The 23,682-nt window shown below is 32.0% G+C and overlaps 1 protein-coding gene across 2 annotated transcripts in view; it reads left to right on the top strand.

The window, feature by feature from the left end:
- LOC130443253 (ubiquitin carboxyl-terminal hydrolase 32) overlaps nucleotides 1-23,682 on the top strand; it is a 29,349-nt gene that overhangs the window by 1,391 nt on the left and 4,276 nt on the right. The window contains exons 2-17 of one of the 2 annotated variants that reach the window (XM_056777789.1): nucleotides 11,849-12,080; nucleotides 12,221-12,445; nucleotides 12,506-12,721; nucleotides 12,780-12,886; nucleotides 12,937-13,323; nucleotides 14,326-14,611; nucleotides 14,699-14,838; nucleotides 14,934-15,548; nucleotides 15,605-15,891; nucleotides 15,948-16,136; nucleotides 17,611-17,713; nucleotides 17,767-18,033; nucleotides 18,546-18,592; nucleotides 20,569-20,668; nucleotides 20,941-21,184; nucleotides 23,425-23,650. In XM_056777789.1, the coding sequence (XP_056633767.1) occupies nucleotides 11,849-12,080; nucleotides 12,221-12,445; nucleotides 12,506-12,721; nucleotides 12,780-12,886; nucleotides 12,937-13,323; nucleotides 14,326-14,611; nucleotides 14,699-14,838; nucleotides 14,934-15,548; nucleotides 15,605-15,891; nucleotides 15,948-16,136; nucleotides 17,611-17,713; nucleotides 17,767-18,033; nucleotides 18,546-18,592; nucleotides 20,569-20,668; nucleotides 20,941-21,184; nucleotides 23,425-23,650 (3,671 nt within the window). Of the gene's footprint in view, nucleotides 1-11,848; nucleotides 12,081-12,220; nucleotides 12,446-12,505; nucleotides 12,722-12,779; nucleotides 12,887-12,936; nucleotides 13,324-14,325; nucleotides 14,612-14,698; nucleotides 14,839-14,933; nucleotides 15,549-15,604; nucleotides 15,892-15,947; nucleotides 16,137-17,610; nucleotides 17,714-17,766; nucleotides 18,034-18,545; nucleotides 18,641-20,568; nucleotides 20,669-20,940; nucleotides 21,185-23,424; nucleotides 23,651-23,682 lie in introns of both variants that reach the window. The other variant, XM_056777788.1, reaches the window with a different exon arrangement.

Below are 23,682 nucleotides of genomic sequence, written 5' to 3'. Positions count from 1 at the left end.
CATAACAACCAGTTTGTCTACTGCAGATAAATTTTATTATGAACTTTTTCCAAATTTATAGATATGTTATCTTCATGTAGAAACAACAACTACAAAAATAGTGAATGGTTGAAACAATATTTAAAATATTTATGAAGCTTATTGAACATAAACATAATCTTACATAAGTTGTTCAAGTAAAATGTTTTGAAAATTGAGGTATTATAAATATAAATGTAATTATGATAATTTGAATATGTTCATTAAACTGGAAAATTTACCGTGTAAAGATTTCACACTGTATTATAAATATGAAGCATTTAATGTATTTTCTGAGCTTTTTATAAAAGTTCCTTCATGAAATGATACATTATTTTTAAAATTAGTAATGATTATTACTTAGGACTATTGAACAAATAAAATGAAATTTAATAACCAATATGGTAAAAAGAATAATAGGAAAGATAGATAATATTGAATATTTAAACTTTGTACGAAGAAATATGGATAAAGGAAACTTAAGAAAGAGTGGGGCTCAAATAATGATATAGGCAGATACATAGTCCTGATTACAAAAAGTAGAAACATAATGTGAAGCATGTTAAAGAAACTGAAAGCAGAGGGAGAAGAAATGGTGTTAAGAATAAATGAAAATAAAACAAAATTCAAGAGGCATGGGAACAGTGCAAGATATCTAGGAAGAATTATTAACTGTAATAGGGAAAGAAGTACAGAAATAGAAGAGAAAATATTTGCAACTAATAGAGCACACCATGCAAATAAAGAGATGTTTAAAAGCAAAGTACTAAATAAGAAGGCCAAATTGATAAATAAAAAACAATGATAAGGCGCATACTAATGCACAATGTAAAAACAGTAAAAAAAGAAGATGAGTTGAAAAAAAAATAATAGGAATAATATTAGAACCAATCAAGATTGGATATCAAGGAGAGACGGCGAAAATACAGTAGCTTTGTTAATACTACAGTGGAACCAGTAGGTACAAGAAGAAGGGAAAAACCCGGATGAAACTGGTTTGAAGAAGTAGATTTTAGATTGTTTGGGGAATTCGTTTTGGCATTTATTTTAGGCCTAAAATATTTATCCAGTGAAACTCCATTTCATTATTTGACCATCTGTTTAGTTTGTTATTGATGTGGCATCTCATGAGGCCACATTAGAGCTCTAATCCTAGGTACGGAGTCATTGCACCCTTTTTAGCAAGGCTGTATGCTTCCTTATTTCCTGGTATACCCTGGTGGCTGCTAGATTGAGGAGGACAGTGGAATATCGAAATAATGGGCATTCATCGACCCCTGGAAAAGGATCTAGAAAACCTTATGAAGCTTAACTTCATAAGGGTGCTTATATATTATTACTTAATAAATATGGTTCACAGTGGATAAGGTAGGAAAAGGATTACATATAGAAGATTAGTTGTGGAAAAAACTATAATGGGGAAGTTAGTGAATGAACCAAATGATAATGTCTCAGAAAAGAAAAGCCCTAACTTAGGTAAGGATAAAGAAATCTAGCCTTGTACAAATAATGAAATATGTGGATTTACTGTAATGGGTAGAGGAAATTGAGCTTTGTTCATAACAGGGAGGCTGTTAAAAAAATAGTTGATCACATTTGGCATATGAATATTTAATGTCTGTATATTGAAAATCAATTTTTTGCATTTGGTTTAAAAACTAATAGTTATTGCAGATATTTTCGCTGACAAAACTGTCTTTGTTCATATTCAAATCAGGTTAGCCTAAACATTAAAAATCCGTTGATAAGCATTACGAGTGATTAGGGTAAATAACACCTACTATTTGTTATCTAAGTATGTTGTTGAATAATAACCTTGAAAACGGTTGATTGATGCTGTACATGCGCCATTCCCACACTAATATTAGCTTCTTTTTTTTTTTTAAATAGACTCCTGTCTGATAATAATTTAAATCGTGACATCAATTCTGTTATCATTTAGTTTACACACTTTTATTGCTTTCAATTTACTTTTATTTGTGTATTGTTATATTTTTTTTAAAATGTGACAAAATAAATAAGTTATGAACTTTGCCAAGGTCGAAATAAAACCAAACTTGTGGTTATTAATTTTTTTAATGTTGATATGTCTAATCGATATCATTTTATTTTAATAAAAAATAAATTTATTAAAGCAAAATAAAAATAGTCTAGAAAATTATTCACTTCTATTCTTTGACATTTAAGGAAGACCGTACTGTTCAGTACCATTATAGAAATTCGACAAATGTTCTTTTAAATGTTCTACTTTTCATTCTAAGTATATATTTAATTTGATATTTAAGAACAAAAAATGTAAATTGAAATCAGGAGCTCTAGAGCTCCATTGATTTTCCAATAGGAACTTGCGATTAGTTTGGGGCTTCATACTGCAGTATGTTTTTAGTGCGATAGACTTTAGGCTTGGAGCCCTAATATAAAAATGCACAGTCTCTTCTTGAAAAGTTGAGAGACAATTTTTTTTGCTTCAACTTGACCAGGCAACATATGTATCAGCAGTAGAATAACTACTTTTATGCTTTTATATAGAATTCCAAACAACAACACTTCCTTTAATTGTTAAGATTATATTATTTAAACAAATATAAAGTGGAAGAATCGTATTGGAATATCTACCAATGGTGCTCAAACAATATCTGGAAGATCCAAAGTGTAGAAGTTTTAGGTATTTATTGCATGATTCACAAAAACGTTTACAAAGAAATGAGTCCTGGTGTCAAAATTTAATAACCATTGTTGAAACTATAGTAAATTATATGGAAATGATACCATTACGATCCAGAATTTTCAATAAAAATATATGAATGAATAGAATGTCACTTAAGAAGAAGAGGAAATTGAAAAATAACACATCACTCAATAAGTCGTGTAACTAACTAAGAAAAAAAAATCGATTTTATTCATCAATGTAATCTCCTTCAAGAGCTATACAATCATTCTTTTAACTTAGCTCAAAATAGGCTGTAGTTTCACTAAATTGCTTCTTCATTTGAGCTGAATTTCTTACCGGCGAGCATTTTTTGAGATCAGCGAATAGCCAGTAGTCACTTGGAGACAGATTTGGACTATACAGTGGATGAGGAAGCAATTCGAAGTGTAATTGAATTCAATTGAACCATCGTTGCCGTCGACTTGTGAATCGGTGCATTGTCTTGGTGAAACAGTGGTGTTTTCTTCGACATATGAAGCCGTTTTTCCTTGATTTTTTTATTCAAACGATCCAACAACTCTATGTTGTATTCACTATTGATTGTCTCTCCCTTTTGGACATAGTCGATGAACAATATTCCATGCGCATCCCAAAATATTGAAGCCAGCTGACTGTTGTGCCTTTGGGCGGACGCTTCGGACGTGTTTCACCGGCTGCAGTGCACTCAGATGATGATCGTTTTAATTCCGTAGTGAAGTCGTGGATCTATGTCTCATCCATTGTCACATATCGGCGCAAAAAAATCTGATTTATTACATGTAAACATGGCTAAACACGCTAAACACTGCTCTGAATCATCAACACGTTGTTGTTTTTCATCGACTGTTAATAAACGCGGCATCCAATTTGAAAAAAGTTTTCTCATGGTCAAATGTTCATGCATAATTGTAAACACACTGTCTTCTGATATCTTTACGGTCTCTGCTGTCATGCAATTTACGATTTACCACCAATTTGTGGTTTTTTTTTGATATTTTTTGGAGTAATCACCTCAATCGGACGACCAGAAGGTTCGATGGAGCAAAGTCCGGATAACACGTTTGAAGCCATTGCTGAGCTTGTACAAACGGTTATATGTTGAATACCAGTGATAGAGTTGGATTTTTCTATGGAAAATTGGAGTTTAGAGCAGAAATGTGAAAAAAAAAATTGGAAATGTTTCCAAAAGTGTATGAGTATGTGAAAACATACAAAGAAGAACATATGGAAAGTTGTTTTTATAACAATTTTAAAAATGATTTTACTGCTGAAAATAAATTGTTATGTTACGAGTGTCTTGGGAATCTAATACTTCCGAAGGTGTATCAACTGCAGATGAAGAAATCCTTATTTCCTTTACAAAGAACTCCGAATCAAAAGAGAGTTTAGGTATTAACCACCCTTTGGATTTTGGCGTAAAAGTGGATTATGCATTTTGTACAATAAAATCTTTGTGGTGTGGGGTGCAATTGAAAATTATATTCAACAATTGATTTTTACACTTTTTTTATTTTGGCTACAACCAGCGGCGCAACAACGTCCACTCAATGTTTCCCTCAAAACTAAATGACCCATTTTGAAATTAAATCAAGCAGGAAATTCATGTAACTCGGGTGCTTTTACTATAATGTTACAAATCTGCTTAGCTAGAGTCATGAATCCCGGTAGTGAAAGCACTGACTTTAATTAATTGTTCACATAATTGGTGAAAAATCTTGATCTTTTCAAGACCACTTGTGTAAAGAATTTACGTGGATCACGATTAAGTGTAATATGTAAAATTGGTAATTTTATACTTTCGCGGTTTCCCTCGTTTTTTGGCTCTAGAAAATCTAAAAATCATTTTGATTTACGAAAAAATTATGGGAATAAAAAAAATGAAAACTTATATTGGTTTTAGGGCTTAAATGTTCATGAAAATGCATTCATTCACGTATAATTGTTTTTAACTTTTTTTTTCATAATCTACACAGAAAAGGAACAAATTGAAAAAAAATTTAAATAAAAATGTTGATTTATTATTTTTTTACAATTAAAAATAATAACAATTTCTCTTAAAATTGACGTTTTCTCACATATAATCGTTTGTATCTTTTTTATTAAGTAATCATTAAAGTTATATGGACAAAAACATTCTTAAAATCACTTATTGTACTTAAGTGTACAATATTAAAAGTTAACTTTGAAAAATTGAAAATATTTAGCGCACCCGCCTCCCTAACCTAACCTAACCAATATAAGTTTTCATTTTTTTTTCCCATATTTTTTTTAATAAATCCCCTGTAAAAACGAAGGTTTAAAATAAATCATCTAGATGATTTTTCTATTTTCTAGAGCCAAAAAAAGAGGGGGCCGTGAAAGTATAAAATTACCGTAAAATTTTTTCAGAATCTCTCTCCATGAAATTGACGAATTTCGAAATGTATTTTATAAAAAAGTTTCTAATTACTGGAACAAAGCTTTAGATAAATTCTGTGAACACGAAAAACGCACAGATCATAGAAATTCAATTAGAACTAAACCGCATTTAAAATGTAGTAAACCGATCGAAATTTTTTAGTCATTATAAAGAATTCGCTGGATACCCCCTTTGAGAGTTGGTTTGTTGCGCCCCTGACAACAACCATTACAAACTCTGATGAGACTTATAATTATACAAATATCATGTGAAATAGGCTAATCATAAACTTTTATTTAGAAATTAATATATTTAACAATAAGTCATATCATATATAAAATTAACCCATATTGTCTTATTTTTTTTTTAAGATAAGATTCGAGTTTATTATGATTATTATTTTATTGAATTTATATTGCTATCTGATCACCAGAAATTTCTGTGACTCATTTAACGAACAACGAATTGATAACTATAATCTAAGATAAATGTGATTGAGCGATTTTGAGATTTCAAAAGATTGAAAATATTTAGGTTAGTTGTTAGAAAGCAGTCCTGAATTTTTTTTATTTTTCCGAAAAGAGAAAACAGAAACTGAACCCCAGTTAGCACACATTTTTATGGTGTGTGTGTGTGTGTGTGTGTGTGTGTGTGGGAGTAGTTGGCAAACGAATTTAATGATGAAAATAACAAACACGATCGTGTTTTTCGTACAACCACAAAAATAATGAATAACTTTTTGCTTTCTCGGTGTATCGACAATGTTGATAATTTCTTCATCATCATCGTCGAGTTCATCAAATATAAAGTGCAAATCTTCAATCATTCTACCAAAACCCTTTATAATATTGTATAAATGTAATCAATGTGAAAAAGTTAGGTTCGGATATTTAGTTTCATGTTAAACTGAAGTTTAAACTACCCCCAGACCGCCGGTAATGTGTAAACCTAGATTTATCAAAAAAACGTGAAAAAAACTTTGTAGTTTAGTTCAAACCGAAGTTTCAGGCCTAAAGTGAAACATTTCTGACTCTACATCAAAGTTAGAACTAAAAGGACATTTAGGTAAACTGTTTTACCTTCAGTCTCTGAAGACGATAACTTGGTTATCGAAACGCGCGTCAGATAGTGTAATTTTGAGAGTTGGTGTAGTGGTGGTGTAGACAGTGTATTCAGTAAAGGGAACATTAAATAAAAAGTTATAAGTATTTCTTGAGGATTTCGAAAAGTGAAAAATATACAGCGTGATCCATTTGAAATTCATTATTTTTCCGGAAAAAGGAAAGATCTGATAACAATGTTAATATTACCATAATACCGGCCGTATCACAAGACCGTTGCGCACAAAATATTATAAAAATCGTAGAAGCCATTTCCGATTAAATTGAGGCATTCCATACATAAAAACTCACTCTGTATATTAAATGTGTAATAACATTGTAGAACTACATAATTTTTTCTTTTTCCTTGTCGTAAAACAACTTGATAGTAATTTGATAAGAAGTTGTCGATATTAAATTTACATACTTCCAGTTAAATCATGAATTATAAATGTGTCATTTATCCTTCGATGTCAGAACACGTCCAACTGATGTAATTTGAAAAGAAAAAAATAATGACGTCAAGAAATGATAACAAACTTATAATTATTTAGTTATTTATACATTAGCACGTTAAAAAAAGGTTTATAACGAATCTTTTTATATTACACTCCGTCGATTTTCTTTATTTCTTTGTATTGTGAATTGTTTACTATTAGTCCAAGAAAATTGATCCTAAAATGCGAATTCTAGTTAAGTTCCAGAATTTTCATTGTACGTTAAGTTCTTTTGGAGTTTTATATTTACAGAGCTTAAGGGAGGATAATTACTGTCTTAAAAAATCATAACTGAAAAATTGCGATGTGTCAAAAAAAACTTTAATTGTTTATAACAAATTAAAATTACCTTTTTAACTACATTGCTCGATGTAAAAAAAGTTTAGGAGCTATTTAAAAAAAATTCCCATTGAACGAAGTGGTTAACTACGAAATTTTAACTATTGAATCTTCGTTATAATCAATTTACAAACATTTTTCTGAAATCAAACTTTATGATGTTCGTTTTTTTAAACCGCAACTTTTCAGTTGTAATGGTCATTCCTTAACCTCTACCCACCCTTACTCTATAAATATCAGTAATAGCTAAAAACCTGATAGAATCATTTTTGTATAAAATTTCATAATATTTTTGAAACATATATTTTCAGACACTTAAAGTAACTTATATGAAAAAAATCAGGAATTCGCTTTTGTAGACCCATTTTCTTGGACTATAAATACTGGATTTCATTCACATTCTAACCGCATACCACAAAGTTTACTCATGACTCGATCTTATTGTTGAGAAATCAGAAAATCTTAAATATTTGTTTTCCGACAAAACAGAACTATAAATTTTTTTACGAACATGGAGTACGAGCTATGGCTATTGAATAACAAGATTGTTGATATAAAACATTTGATTTTTATTCCGTATATTTAATTATTATACCCCTCGTCCATCCTTACATAGCTCCTTGCAAATCTTCCATTGTTCGAAACAGTACAGGAAATGTTTTTCTGACAGTTCCTTCAGGACGCGTGCCGCTTATTCTTTCACAGCTTCAGCAGACTCAAATCTTGTTGTTTTTAATGCAGATTTGATCTTAGCGGGAGAGGTAGAAACCACACGGTGCAAGATCCGGCGAATAAGGTGGGTGGTTTAACACTGGGATGTTGTTTTTTGATAGAAATCTCTTGACGCACAGTGCGGAATGAGGCACGTTCTTTGTCAATTCCTGTAGATTCAGCAATCGCACGAATACTTAGTCGAAAATCAGTTCGAACAAGATTACCGACTTTTTCGATAATTTCATCCGTTTTTTTACGTGCAAGGACGATCCGAGCGTGAATCATCTTCAACATCTCCTTGGCCATCGTCAAAACGCGATAATTATTAATTGCCATACTTTTTTTAATAAATTATAAGTTTCAGCTGCAGTTTTTCCAAGTTTGTTGTGAAATTTTTACAGCAAAACAAAAAAAACAGCCGCTGTACAAACGAAGGAACGGCTACATTGGTTTGTCAACAGACACGGTAGATCGCATTCCAAAGAGTAGGCTTTGGGCTAAACAACTGACAGCCTAACAGCCAAACCTCGTACATGTTGTCATAATTTAATACCAAATATGTTTGAAAAACAAAGGGAAAAATTTAAAAATGAAGCAGCCTGTCATTTATGTAATTGAATTTGAAAATTCCAGTCGGAGTTTGGTACAGCACGGTGATAGAAGCTGTTGGTTTCAATACAAAAAAACTACCTTCCATTTTCCAAGTACCAAAGCAATTTTGCCTATTTTTCTCTATGTTTTGCTACTTTTCTACAGTTTTCTATACCTCTATTTCTTTTAACCTCTGCTATTATTATCAAATTTTTTGCTTCTTCTATCCTTTTCATATGTTTTAATATGAATCATACGATTTTATAAAGAAACACTGTTATGTCTGCCGACATATTATATAAATACATTATAATTCACTTCTAGCTTTGTCAACATTTTTTTTAAACCTTTACTGGATGTCTGGAACACCAAGCTTAATGTTCCCCAATTTAGTTCTCTAAATATTTTCATTTATTTGGTTACTTCTCTACATTTATTTCGTATTTATCTGTTTGACTTCTATTATTAATCAAGACTCTCCAATACAATCTTTGGACTGATTTACTTCTTATTCTTACTCTCCAATTTAATTTTATTTCTTATTGACTTTACGTTTTTGTGACATTATGCCAAAATCGTAACAATTATGGAAATGGCACGCGCACGACACAAACAAATGCACAATACCTTCACAATCACTACTTCGCAGTATAATTAAAACGCTTCTCCGACCGTATCGCTTCGATTTCTCGACTCAACTGACTCACGTCGCGCCGACGCACTCGTTTTATATGGTTAAGGAAGACTCGACAAAAATAATAGAATATTTCCTACACTATATGAATCCGTGTCATTATTGGGCTCCAGCACCAAAATTTTGTATTCAATAGAATAATATATGCGTAAGCATTAGAATAATATGATCTTTTTTTTATTTTAATATTATTACAATTACATCCTTGCTAAACACAATAAGAATTATTGGAATTGTTTCTTGAAACGGTGACTGCATTTAAATTTCCATTAAAGAATAAATGGCAAATTCGATAGCCCAGTCAAAATTTATTCACATCGATACTATACGTAACAATGGTCGCATCGTAATTGATAGGTTACTGAATTTTGTGGTTTTTATTTCTCCATGAAAATAGCCTACTAGTATTAATGCATAATCCGTGTGAGGGAATAAATCATTGATAACTGACCATTAACAATTATTAAACATCGAGAATTTATTATCCAACTAAATAAATATCGGGAAAGAATTTACTAGCAAAAAAGTAATTAATAAAAATTAAAAGCTCTTAAAGATCATGTTTTAAATTTAAAATTTTTTCCGAAAATCGAACGCAACCTTCGGAAGCTGTGATCTGAATATCGTTTTGGATTAGGATAGGTTACCAATCAGCTGTTAGGTGATCTACCTGATCCCCTATTATAGTTTCCGAAAAGTCCTTTATGTTCTTCTTCGTGTATATCAGTCTGATTTTCAGTAATCAGCTTCATAATTGGCATAGTATACGAAGATGGTCCCAAAATTACCTGGCCTGACCTAGAGATGACGGTAGTTGCTTCAAAAATACCAATGTATTAGAAAGGACATATACAATTTGTACAGTATATGTTTCAAGTTTGAAGACGCCACGTTGTTTAGTATTTTTTTTGCAGTCCTAAATAGTGAACGTTTTCAGTTAATTTGGAAAAAAACGATCATCGTTATGTGATACAATATTTTTATTTAAAAACTGAACTAGATTCTACTTTGGGTGAGACTGTTTCTTTGTTATCAACAGTGAAATATTGGGTAGTAGAGTTTAAACGAGGCCGTACGACCTGCGAAGACCAGCATCGCAGTGGTCGACCAAATGAGGTGACAACTCCAAAAATGTTGAAGAAAATCCACAAAGCGGTACTGGACGATCATCGACAGACATAGAGGCATTTCAGAAAGTGTGGTACATGGCATATTAACTGAAAATTTGGACATGAGAAAGCTGTGCGAAAGATAACTGCCGCGTTTACTCACAATGGAACAAAAACAGCATCGTTAAAATGTTTCCATCGAGTGTTTGGTAATGTTTCGCAGAAATAAAACTGAATTTTTGCGCTTTTGCGTTGCGAAACAAAAGAACAATCAAAACGATGGACTGAAAAGGGAGAACCGCTTCCAAAGAAGGCAAATCCCGTACCATCTGTAGGCAAGGTCATTGTGTCGGCTTTTTGGGATAATTTTCATTGACTATCTTTAAAAAGGGAAAACTATCAACGGCGAGTATTATGCGAACTTACTGTAACGTTTGAGCGAAGAAATGAAGCAAAAATTGCCGAATTCGTCTAAGAAGAAAGTGTCTTTTCATCAAGAAAATACACCAGCTCACACATCCGTTATTGCAGTGGCCAAAATTGATGAATTAAAGTTTGAATTGCTACCCCATACACCCTATTCGCCAGATTTAGCCTCCTCGGATTATTTTAGTTTCCTAGACTTGAAAAAATCGCTGGGAATAAATATATTTTTTTCCAAAATGTTTGTGTTTTCTTTGTTGGGCCATTCTCGTAGTTATTGCTGGTTCATAAAATTGTTAAAAAAAAGTTTTATATACAAATACTATTCCTAACTAGTCTTAAATATGAATAATTAACCATCACCTAAATAAACTGATATATCTACAGCCTCTTTAACAGTTTACTATTGAATAATTTATCCTTAAGCTTTATCTTTTCTTGTCTAAGAATTTATTTTGATTCATAACCTAACTTTGTGAGTCAGTTAAAAAATACAAAAATGTTTAAGGCGCAGAAATGCACATTTTTTAATATAGTCAATTGTAGTCAGATCGTTGATCTGAATCAATGTGTGTACCAAAATTATTCTAAATTTTGAGCCATCTAATCACAGAGTTGCCTAGTAGAATTTTTATATTTCATTTATTTTTTTAGGAAATTTCCTTTCGAGTTCAAATATTTTGGAAATATTTCCTGATATAATTTGACCTCTGATTTTTTTAAAGCTAAAAATTTTAATGAATATATATATATATATATATATATATATATATATATATATATATATTGTAACTAAATATATTTTAAGAAATATCATTGTAACTTGGAGGTGTCAATTTAATTTTTTTACTTACAAATTCTTTAAAACACTTGTCAGGTGTGTAAACAGCAATTACCAAAAAACCGGTTTAAACAAATATACATAACAAATGATAAATCATTTGTATTAACAATGTGGAATTGCCGATGTATGGTCATTAGTACGACAATTATATTTTAAAGTTAATAGCAGTGGCTTTAAAAATTTTTTAAAACCACACATTTTTACTATCCGCTTATTCATGATTATATATAGTAGGGTTATAGTGCAAACCCACTTACCTACAATATGTAAATGTGTCCAGTAGTCCCTATAACTTTTATCCTTATTTCCTCAATGCTGTTTTCATATTATCATTCATTCAATTACCTCTGTTTCTCCACGACCAGTTAATTAATATTAATCGTTTGTGACTTACTACCTGTGGTAGATGATTTTATGAAACTTTTTTTCTAGTGTCCGATGCCGAATACAGGCGAGTATGTGCAACCTTCAAAAGACTTACCAATGGCGGACAATGGTTGAGTCGACACGCTTTTACTCAGAACGTACTAGGCGAAGGTGTACCATCAACTATAGCAGATTGGCTGTACACTGCGTGCGGAGGTACTGCCAGAGGTACATCTCTAAGAGATCTCATTTGTGGACTCGTTTTGCTTACCAAGGGTACCCAGGAAGAAAAAATCAAGTAATTATTATTCTCAATGTACCAAAAAAACTTGTCACATTTCTGAAAATTACAAAAAATTGTATTTTACTTCTTAAATTTCAAATTTTTAACTTGAAGTTAATTGGTTTCCTATTCAAGTAAATCTTTTTGTTTCTCAGATTTTTGTGGACTCTCTATTGTAACGACTCAGCTACGTATCTAACAAGAAGTGAATTTAAGACTGCTTTACAAATAGAAGGGGGTTTGTCCCTTACAGAAAATAAAATAAATGTCACCTGGGAACGTACTGTCCAATCGCTTTTTAGTAATCAGGATAAAGTTAGTTTTGATGATTTTAAGGCATGGATATTATATAATCAAGAATGTACCGTACTATCAAAATGGTAAGTCAATAATTTGTTTTAATTGTTATTTGTATACCGTTGCTTTTGTTTTGATTTCAGGCTGTTGGCTAATCCTTGTGTATCATTAAGCTCTGAACTGGAAACACCAACATTTTACCAAACTTTGGCTGGGGTAACTCATTTGGAGGAACAAGATATTTGTGAATTAGAAAAATGTTTTTGGGCTTTACAATCATCTTCAGCTACCTCTAATTTGGATTTTAATTGCTTAAAATCTCGAGTATGTCCACCTGTACCTTTGAAAGCTTGTAAAGGGTATGCGTGACTATAATATTATTAACAATAATTTTTTTATGAATTAAATAATTTTCAGATTATTCTTGGCGTTAGACGTAAATAGAGATGATCATGTGGATTTTAAAGAATTGTGCTGTGGTATATCGGCCGCATGTAGAGGACCAATGGTCGAGAGAATGAAATGTAAGTTCAAGTACTCTGTATATTATTTCCTATAACATTTTTCATTTCAGTTTGTTTTAAAATATTCGATATGGATAGAGATTCTTACCTAAATTCCGAAGAAGTCCAACATATGACACAAACTTTAATAATAGTAGCTAATGAAAACAAATTAACTTATTTTCAACAATTTCATTCGGAATCTCCACCGAAACAACAGGATCTACTCACCGATACGACGCCAATTTCAAAGTCTGATAGTGGAGATATGCATCAAGAAATATTAGCTTGTCTCCAATCGAAGTTAGATAATAAAGGAGGTTTAGCGCAGGAGGATTTTTTAGTTTGGAGCGTGGAAAATAACAGTTTGGTGGCACCTTTGTTGGAATTGTTGTTTCAAGTTTGTCATGTATCCCTAGGACTCAGACCTCATTGCAGACACAATGAATACGAGATAGGTAAAATGAGATTTGTGTATTTCTTGTTATTTTTGCCATGGATGAGACATTTAATTTCTTATAGTCTTGCTTAGTGTAATATTGTACATGAGAATCTGACATTTTGATCTGTTATAATCTTGGAATGTATATGAATAAGATATTTTTATCCCTTATAGACTTAGAATTAGTAAGAATCAAACACTTTTATCTTTCTTAATCTTTTGGTGTGTAACATTGTACATTTCAATCTTGGAATCTATGAGGATCAGATATATTTATCCTTCATAGATCAACGATTTATAAGAATCAGACATTTTTGCCACTTATAGATCAAGAAAGTATAAAAATCGCACCTTTTTGTTCCTCCTAATCTTTGAATTAGTAGGAATCGAACAATTTATCCCCTTGATCTTATAATCACTTGTAAACTTGGAATTTATGAGAATCAAACATTTTTATCTCTTACAGATCAAGAAAGTATAAAAATGAGTCACTTTCATCCCTCCCTGTTCTGGAATGCATAAGAATCAGACATTTTTATCCCTTATAGACTTAGAATGAGTAAAAATCAAACAGCTTTATCTCTCTTAATCTTTCATTACATAACTATGGACATTTCTATCCGTTGTAATCTGGTATTCTATAAGAATCAAACATATCTATTCTTTATAGACTTAAAATGTATAAACTTCAGACATGATAATCTTTAATAGACGCAAGATGTATAAACAGCAGACGTTTTCATCCTTTATAGACTTGAAATGTATAAAAACAGACATTTTCATTCTTTATAGACTTAAAATGTATAAACACCAGACATATTCATCTTTTATAAACTTAAAATGTATAAAAACAGACATTTTCATCTCTTATGGACTTTAAATTTATAAAACCAGACATTTTCATCCTTTATAGACTTAAAATGTATAAAAATCAGACATGTATGTTACTTATAATCTCAAATTAATTATAAAAAATAATTCAGTTGACAAATTAGTAACAAGTAACGATTTTTGTTAGTGATGGGTTGGTTGGAGAGAGAGCAACGTCGCGGTTTCCACGTAGGTCAATTTTGGTATCTCATTTCTTCTGATTGGTGGCAACAATGGTTAAATTATACTTCTGCACCTCGTAGTAATCTCGATATATGTAATTGTCGTAATGAAAATAGAATACCCATCGAAGAAGGAATAGCGTGTGATGAAAGCCTTATAAGTAATACCACTGATTATACGTCAACATCTAACGATTTTAATTCTAACAGTATGGAATCAATGGGGGATCTACTCACCCGTGGAGGTGACAGGTTAGTCTCGAATTAATAATTTTCTATCGATTAAAATTTAGTTTTTTTCCAAATTCCGGTGCTTATTAAAGCCAACACTTCTTGTAGGTGCAGTATTTCTTCCAGTTCTGGAGTATCCAGTAGTTCGGGTACGGGACCTAAGAGAAGTTTAGGACAACCAGGACCAATAGACAATTCCAATTTAATAGCAGAATCATTCTATAAAGTTTCAACTTTAACTGGAGAAGGTAAGCTCAAATAAAAATTGATTTTGTTAGTCCCTTCCAATTGCTGCCTTATTTGATTGCAAAATTTGAGGTATTTTTATTTTGATTCGTTCCAGGTGGGCGACTAAAGCGTGATGTACCTTTGGCAGAACATAGAGATTTCGAATTAGTTCCGGAATCTTTGTGGAAAGCTCTTTCCATGTGGTACGGAGGTCCAGTACCTCTTCCTCGGCAAGTTATCCTGCCACCGGGACGATCCGATGTCGAACTCGAATTTTATCCCAGAACATTGAAAATACTCAGACATCATGCTCAACAAAGGATCAGCACAGCTTCTTGGAGCAGTGTAGTAGGCGGATATGGGGCGGCCGCTTTAAGCACGGCAGGTTTAACTTCCGCTGTAAATGCCAGTCCGAGACGTTATTTGGCCCATACGGCAGCGTTTTCTAGATTGGCTACTATACAACAAGTAACCGAATTTTTGTGCCATCGCTTAAACCTTAGAATCGAAGATGCCAGATTATGGTTGCTCAAAGAAAATTCCACGAGACTTTTGGACGACGATATTGCATCTTTGGAGGAACTGGGAATTGTAGATGGGGAACAAGTATTATTAGAAGTCAGAAATAAAGATCAAACGTGGCCTGAGGAATTGGGACAGTTGGTAGCTGGTGGAGGACACGAAGTTGGTCTTAGTGTCGAAAGAAGACCCACTATTTTTTTACCAGAAGGTAATTTACGTTATTAATACATACTATAATGATTTTAAGTTTTGTATTTTCTCTAGGTGCTACCGGCCTTCACAATTTAGGAAATACTTGTTTTATGAACGCAGCTTTGCAAGCAGTATCTAATACTAGACCTTTAACGCTTTATTTTAGAAGGGATAATATGTTGTCTGAATTGAACGTTACGAATCCATCAGGATCAAAAGGGGCCGTAGCTAAAAGATACGCGGAACTCGTTAAAGAATTGTGGGCGGGTTCCACGAGAAGCGTAGCGCCGCTTAAACTGCGGTACTTGGTTACCAAACATTCGCCAAATTTTCAAGACGGTGGCCAACATGATTCACAAGTGAGATTCTATTTATTTCAAAGAAATATATCTTTGGCTTATCGAATATCTTATAGGAGCTGTTGGCTTGGTTATTGGATGCTCTTCACGAAGATTTGAATAGGGTAGCAGTTAAACAATACACAGAACTAAAAGATAGTAATGGTAGACCTGATGAAATTGTGGCGGAAGAAGCTTGGGAGCAACATTTATCTAGGGATCATTCTATCATTACCGATTTATTTTATGGTCAACTTAAAAGCAAAGTAAGTTAACAAATTTTGATTTTATGTAAAAAAAATAGTTCGACAAAAATATATTTGATGACTGAAACAAATTATTCTTATAAAAAAACTCGATATCATAAAATACTTGGTTTATCACTGATAAGTTGGAACAGGAAGGAAAATTCTTAAGGTTGTTTGGTATTTTCGTATAATCAAGATACTTCCACAAATAAGTGTTTGCTTGGGATCACACTAATTGATTTACGTTAAAAAGAGTTCGGTGCACAAATGATTAGGTTTTAAGATTAGGTTCTAAGACACTGCTTGAACTCCTTTGTTCAATACCTTCTGATTTTCAAGTATTAAATCACTCTGCTCGATTTTCAAATTTTTTTAACCTTTATCAAGCAATTGACAACATTGCAGTTCTCGTTTTCTTGAAAATAGAGAGAAAACAATTATATTATTGATGAATTGTACCCTCCCATCTATTGAACAAATTCTTTAACAATATTTTTCTAATTATAAGTTTAACCGATAGGGCAATTATCCCAGCAAATCAAAATAGAAAAAGGAGTGAGACAGGGATGTATTGTGTAATAAACTGGATAATGAGAAAAACAGAGGATAAAAGGTCAGGAATCAATTGGAACAACAAATACAAATCCTTACTGATATTCTATGTAATAACCAAACACTGAACATCGACAGTAAAAAACAAAGTTGTTATGACACAACAAAACCAATACTGATATACTTACGAAGAATAAAAATAGAGCAAATTGAACAATTTTGCTATTTAGGCAGCTTAATTTGTATACAAGGAGGTTTTTCATTCATTGTATAAAATGTGGTCTTCAACAAATATCTGAAAGTCAACAAAACTAAGACTATTCCAGTCTCCATTTCTTATAACAGAAATTTATTCTGTTATAAGGAGCTGAAACTAACTTTCACTAAATGCGACAAGTAATGACCTTTGAAACATAACTCGAGAAGAGAAAATAGAAGTAACGATTATTAATCGGAAAATGAGATGGATAGGTGATGCACTACGAAAACCAGCAACCAAAATAACCAGATAAGCGTTTAATTATAATACCACAGGCAGAACGAAAAGAGGCAGACCTGTACGAAGATGAGGAAGAACTATCAAGAAAGAAGTGCAACAGATAAACTTAACATGTAAAGATGAGTCAGAAATAACCAAAAACAGCAGAAAATGGAGACCTCATCAATAAAATTGGATGAAACCCACTATAGCTGCTGAAACACCGACAGGCGCCTTTGGTCCACTGTGAGCTATATGATGATAAATTCACTTGTGCATTGTTAATTTTTAAAGGAAATGAGATACTAGGTGATCCAATTAAAAATAAACAATTGTTGGAAATATCAAAATATTATTTTAAATAGACGATTTGCTTAGACGAATTTACAGAGTATTTGAGTTAAAGATAAAAAACTTTTAATGACAAATTATCATGAAAAGTCACGTATGTTCTCATTTTAGGTAACATGTCAGACATGCGGACACGAATCTGTACGTTTCGATGTATTTAATGTACTCAGCCTTCCGTTACCTATGGAAAGTTACACGTTATGTGAAGTTTTGGGTAGGTTTTCAATACCATTTGAAATTTTTCATTCAATAAATTTGAATTTGTAGTTGTTCAGCTGAATGGCGAATGCTCAATAAAATATGGCATGCGTCTTCAATCTGAAGCCAAATATTTGGATCTTAAAGAACATCTGTCCAACATCTGTGGAATAAAACCGGAAAGATTATTGGTTGCAGAAGTAGCTTTTAGTCAGATATGCAACATTCCCGCAGACGATGCTAAAATAAACCCCACGACCGCCATGGAGCTGTACGCCTATGAGCTACCGGAAACGACCGAAGTAGTACCAAAGGCAGAAATAGAGATCGAACCAGGTATTTACATAAATTAATAATTGAATGTTATATTTTCCTAGTGTAGTTTTTGTAAGGCAATATTTACATTTATGTTACTTTATTTTAGCAGGGTTGCCACTGTCTTATATAATATCCTAACTTAATATTTTGCAATAATTGCATAATTTTTGCATGTACTACGACAACTGGAATGCTAAAACATCCTTTATGTGATTGTGCACATAAAAAGAACAGGAAAAATTGTAAAAATGGTTCCAGGGAGTTAATAATCAGGAGTGCCAACAAAGTTAAATTTTATAATGGCAACACCTTGCAAAAATTGTTATAAATATTTTTTTTATAGTTTTACATTTAGAGCATCAAGTTTTGGCACTACAAAATGTGTTGGCTTCCATAATGAATTTAAGAAACATCTGTAACTTTGTTATAAATTTTGTATACCAATCCTATTGAAAATAATCTCACATTTTGTTTCTATTAAACTTGATGCTTTGGAAATAATATAATAGTTGAACATGTTTTGTTCCCAGACGTGGAGGTGGAAATATGTGATAGTCCTTTGGCAAGAAGTCCCGAGGTAAGCCACGGTTCGGCCCTATGCATGCCCAACATTCTATGCTTCAAGGTATGCACGTACCCAGATAGCATTTTATTTATTTTAAATTTTAACGTTATCAGTGTTTTGTTCCAATTAATTTGTGTAAATAGAAAAACTTGATTCATAATAAATTGTGTACGTTTTACATTTTTAAAATCTAACCAACTTTTGAATAATTTTAACACGATGTTTTAACCTCAAAGTTATCAAGTCTATTAGTACTATAGTTGTGTTGGAAATTATTTGAAATTTATAAGGATAAGTGCTATTTTTTAATTTGAAAATTTTGTCAAATAATTTAATTTTATTTCATACAGCACTGTAATTTTGGTAGTTAGAGGTACTAAATTTGTAATAGCTTGTTGGTAGATGTAATGTTTGGGTACTGTTTTATATGGTACTGGTTTCGCAAAGGGAACAGAGTAATTGAAATCTTATAAAATGTTCTCTGACACGATAGAAATCTGAACATCTATTGCATAAATGGATTTCCTAGAAAACTTGCCAGAGTTTAATTAAATTACAATCTTTTGTAGTGTTTTTGGAGATATTTTTGAATTGTAGTTCTATCTCAACCTATTTTAAATTTGATTCAATTATTTAAAAAAAAATTATTGATTCAAAATGGTGCCCTAGAGCAAAGACTAATGTAGTTTGCTTTGATGGAATTCATAGTCAAGAATCATCTATTGTCTTAAGTTTTAATTTTTTTAATACAAAAGAGAATAAAAACAAAATTTCTTCGAAACCAATATTTGAGAAGCCAAAATTGTTCATTTGAGATTAAAAACTTCATATTTTTGGGAAATATTTCAAAGCAGTTCATAGTTCTCCAAGTATTTGCCACAAAATTATTCACATAAACATAGTAGTAAACATAATTAAAAGAACACAATTTTAAGAAAAAAGGTGTGTGCTGGAGTATTTTTCGACATAAAATAGGCGTTCGACAAAGTTTGACATGATGGTTGATAATACCCACTCAAATTACTATATCTGGATTACCTCAGGGCAGCGTTCTGTATCTGATATTCATAACAAATGTTCGAACTATGCTTTCACATCAACCTTAGCCTATGACACAGCAATCAAGGCAACAGATATCAAATCAATTATGCTGCAGATAAAATATAAAGTCACTAATTTAGGTAGATGTGCAAATAACTACCGTTGGGTAGAAGTTAGATTCGAAGCAAATTTACAAATTGCCAACATCTGAACGCATTGTTTACGCCAAAACTCACAATTACCATATCTGACGCGCGTTTCGATAACCAAGTTATTGTCTTCAGAGACTGAAGGTAAACTAAAATGCGCGTCAGCCATGGTAATTGTTAGTGTTGGTGTGATGGTAGTGTCAATAGTATGTTGAGTATGAATATCAGCAACGGTTTCAGAAATTCCAACTTAAACAGCCAAGACACTACAGGAGCATCTAAACTCTGATATTAATAAATTGGATGACAATCTGATTGTATCGACGATTGGTAATTTTAATGTACAATTTACAATTACAACAGTAGCTATTTTGTAGTACTAAATATTCGATAAAGAAACATTTTAACATTCACATAATATGATGAACTAATTTTTTGTTTATTTATAGTTTGTAATAATTTGTTAATATTTCTAATTTAACCGTTCGGGTGATGGCATCTACATAAAAAAACCTATCACTAATTTTTTTTGTCCTCAAAAAGATACAAATAATTAAAAACATGATACCAGTGATATTTTTTTCTATCTACATCAAATATAAACTTTTTGACCAAATATTTTTATATTTTGCTCTGTTCTGTTTAAGAAATTAGTGTAAATTTGTTTATAATTGTTGCATAGTAAATCGTTGAGGCTTAATTTTCTCGTTTTTTAGTGTTGTTGTTTTGATGTACGATTTTTTTAAAATAAAATTATTCATATGGATTTGTCAAACGATATATTTTTTATTTTTTCAGAACAACAGATCTAAACAGGAAAACGTGGAACCTAGGATAAGCAATATATCTTATAAAAAATCCTCAATATCTGTACATTCTGATACATCTACTGCCTCAGGTCTGTAGAAATTAAAATGCAGGTAGTAGTTTTCACCAAAGATTCATATTTGTTTCAGTATCTTAACATTGATATTGATAACTCTAGTAAAAACATCATCAGTTTTTAAAATAAATCAATATATTTAGGATGAAAACTGGCAAATATGAATCTTATACATAGATGACACCTCCGATCCAGCATGTCAGCCTACCTTCTGCTTCCATTCATTCGTCAAGTTATTTTTTTTGTTGTCAATTATATTTACAATTAAAATGATTTTATTTCTCCAGCTTCCTCCGATTCGAAACGCAAGTGTCCTTCTTATCTTATTGCTGTTCATAGAAAATGCGTCCGACAAGATACTTACTTCTTATCGCAACAAAAAACCAAACCCAGTTTATTCGGGATGCCGCTACTTTTAGGATTCGACGATAAAACTACCTGTCAAAGCTTATACGAAGGTGTCTGGAATCAAGTGACGAGACTATTAAGCCCTTTACCACAAAGTGACCAACCCAATCATGCAACCGACTGGTGGGTACCACACATTTGTTTCTTTAGATTTTTATTTTTATATATAAACAAATTTGAAACAAAGTCATCCACATTCTGTGATGAAAAGTGAAATTTTCATAATGTACAATAGAAATATTGATCAAATTTACATTTATTATTAGTGTTTTTTCTGTTTTTTGGGTTTTCTATCTGCATTATATAATTATATTGTTGTAACATCACATTTTATGTACAATTTTATCGTTCTTCTGGTTAGTTTTGAGATAGGACATCTCTTTATTTATGGATTCATATTTACTGCCTGATCTTGATGTGTACTTCAAATTTGACAAAAATTTTTCGATTTGTAACATCGGGTTTTTCACTTTTAATCCAAAAATCTAAATATTAAACAAAAATTTAGGTTTATAACTTTCCATTTAGAATTTTAACTTATCTTTCCTTGTCTCGAATACTTTTGTAGATTCATCAAACCCGGTCCATTTCAGTTTAGAATATTGGATAACTTTGTGAGGGTAAGAAGAATAACATAACCTAACCAGCCTCGTTAAATGTACTAATCTATTGATTAGGATTAATTTGACTTTGTGAATCAATTGCTATCATTGTTGAAAACTCTTTAGTTTCACAATTCTTTCTTTCCAATGGATTTTATTCAATTCCTTTGATCATTGATAGGGATTCTCAAGGTTTTCAAATTAAATTTTGCTTACTGGTGAATCACGTCCGAAGCGTCCCAGTCAGCTGGGAAGGTTATGGCTTTAATATTTGGGGATGCACATGTAATATTGTTCGTCGACTATCTCCAAAAGAGAGGCAAAAAATAGCGAATACCACATAGAGTTTTTGAATCGTTTGAATACAAAAATCAAGGAAAAACGGCCTGATATATCGAAGAAAAAACCACTATTTCGCCAAGACAATGCACCGATTCACAAATCGATAGCAACGATGGTTAATTTGAACGAATTACACCTCGAATTGCTTCCTCATCCACCGTATAGTCCAGCTGTCTACAAGTGACTACTGACTATGAAGAATGAAGAAGCAATTGCTGAATATGAAGCCTATTTTGAGGCAAAAGCGTTGTAATGATTGTATTGCTCTATTTTTCTTAGTCAGTCACACTACTTATTGAGTGATGTGTTATCTGTGTAAGTTCCCAATCAAAGTAACTCTAATGTGGCTTACCAGGAGAAAGCAGACAACCTTGCCAAAAAAGGACAACTCCATTTCTAGGACCAGACCACTACTGTGGCCTCATGAGATGTCACATCGATACTGAACTGAATGGATGGTTAAAGAATTATATGAAGAAACACTCCAGGGCTAAGACAATCCAAAATATTCATAACCATATCAGCTAAGAAGTCTGAAGAAATTCTCGTGATGATCAGAAACGACATAAAACTGGTGGTCTCTCTTTTTATGGGTCACTTCCCCATCAAACATCACCTAAAGACGATAGGCATGACACAGGACGACAACTGCGGGTTTTGCGAACAAGCCATGGAAACAGTAAAGCATCTACTCTGCAAATGTCCTGCCTATTTAAGTCTTAAGTACCTTGAAGGAGTAGTATTAATACCTTGGAAAGTAGAACACAAAAACCCCCCCAAAAAATAACCTCATTTGGAAGGAAGTCTATGCATTTTGAACAATGAGAAGTGTAATCTTGTACAAAATATCTTCTAGATATAAGTGCAGAGTGACTGTGAAGCCAAAACGATTCCCCCAAAACCCTACAATTTTCTACTCTAATGCTTATTTTCCAAGTTGTTTACTTATTAAAAACTTGTAGTATATCGACTATTCTCAATGTTCATTTTGTAATATACATGCTAGATCGAAATTTAAAACATACAAAATCAATAAAAAATATATAGCGCAATATTTCATGAAATATCAAAGTGAAATCACTGGCGAACTAAATTCCAATATACCAGAGTACTTTTCATTAAAAAATTGCGATAAATTATAAGAAACTTAACTGCTATACTGGATTCCTAACTTTACTTTACCCCGGAGTGTAGTAGGAAAGTGTGACTGAAGATTTATTTTAAAATTCTTTGTGTACTGAAAAATGTTGTATATGATAAAATTAACATTTTTCTTTTTCTTGATAATTTGTCTTGATTTTAGGTCTTATTTCATAGAAATTCATTTCTATGAGACCTATAATCGAAACAAAACATCACGAAAATATCTAAGAAGTAAAAATGAACATTTTTTTTCATTAAATGTTATTATTGTTACAGTGATGACTCTCTAGGTTACGAATTTCCGTTTACGTTAAAGGCCGTCCTACAAGGTGGTCAAATATGCGCCTTATGTCACTGGACGCAATTCTGTAGGGGTTGTATCATCCCCTGTTCAGAAGAACTAGTAATAAACATGTGTGGATCCAGTTTGAACAGCATGTGTATCTCAATCGACTGGGATCATACAGCACTCCATTTACGATATCAGACAAGCCGAGAGAAGGTAGATAATAAATATTTCTATAAGGAGTTATT

The sequence above is a fragment of the Diorhabda sublineata genome, chromosome 4, assembly GCF_026230105.1.
Source record: "Diorhabda sublineata isolate icDioSubl1.1 chromosome 4, icDioSubl1.1, whole genome shotgun sequence".
Taxonomy (NCBI): domain Eukaryota; kingdom Metazoa; phylum Arthropoda; class Insecta; order Coleoptera; family Chrysomelidae; genus Diorhabda; species Diorhabda sublineata.
This window is presented reverse-complemented; position numbering and strand designations above follow the sequence as displayed.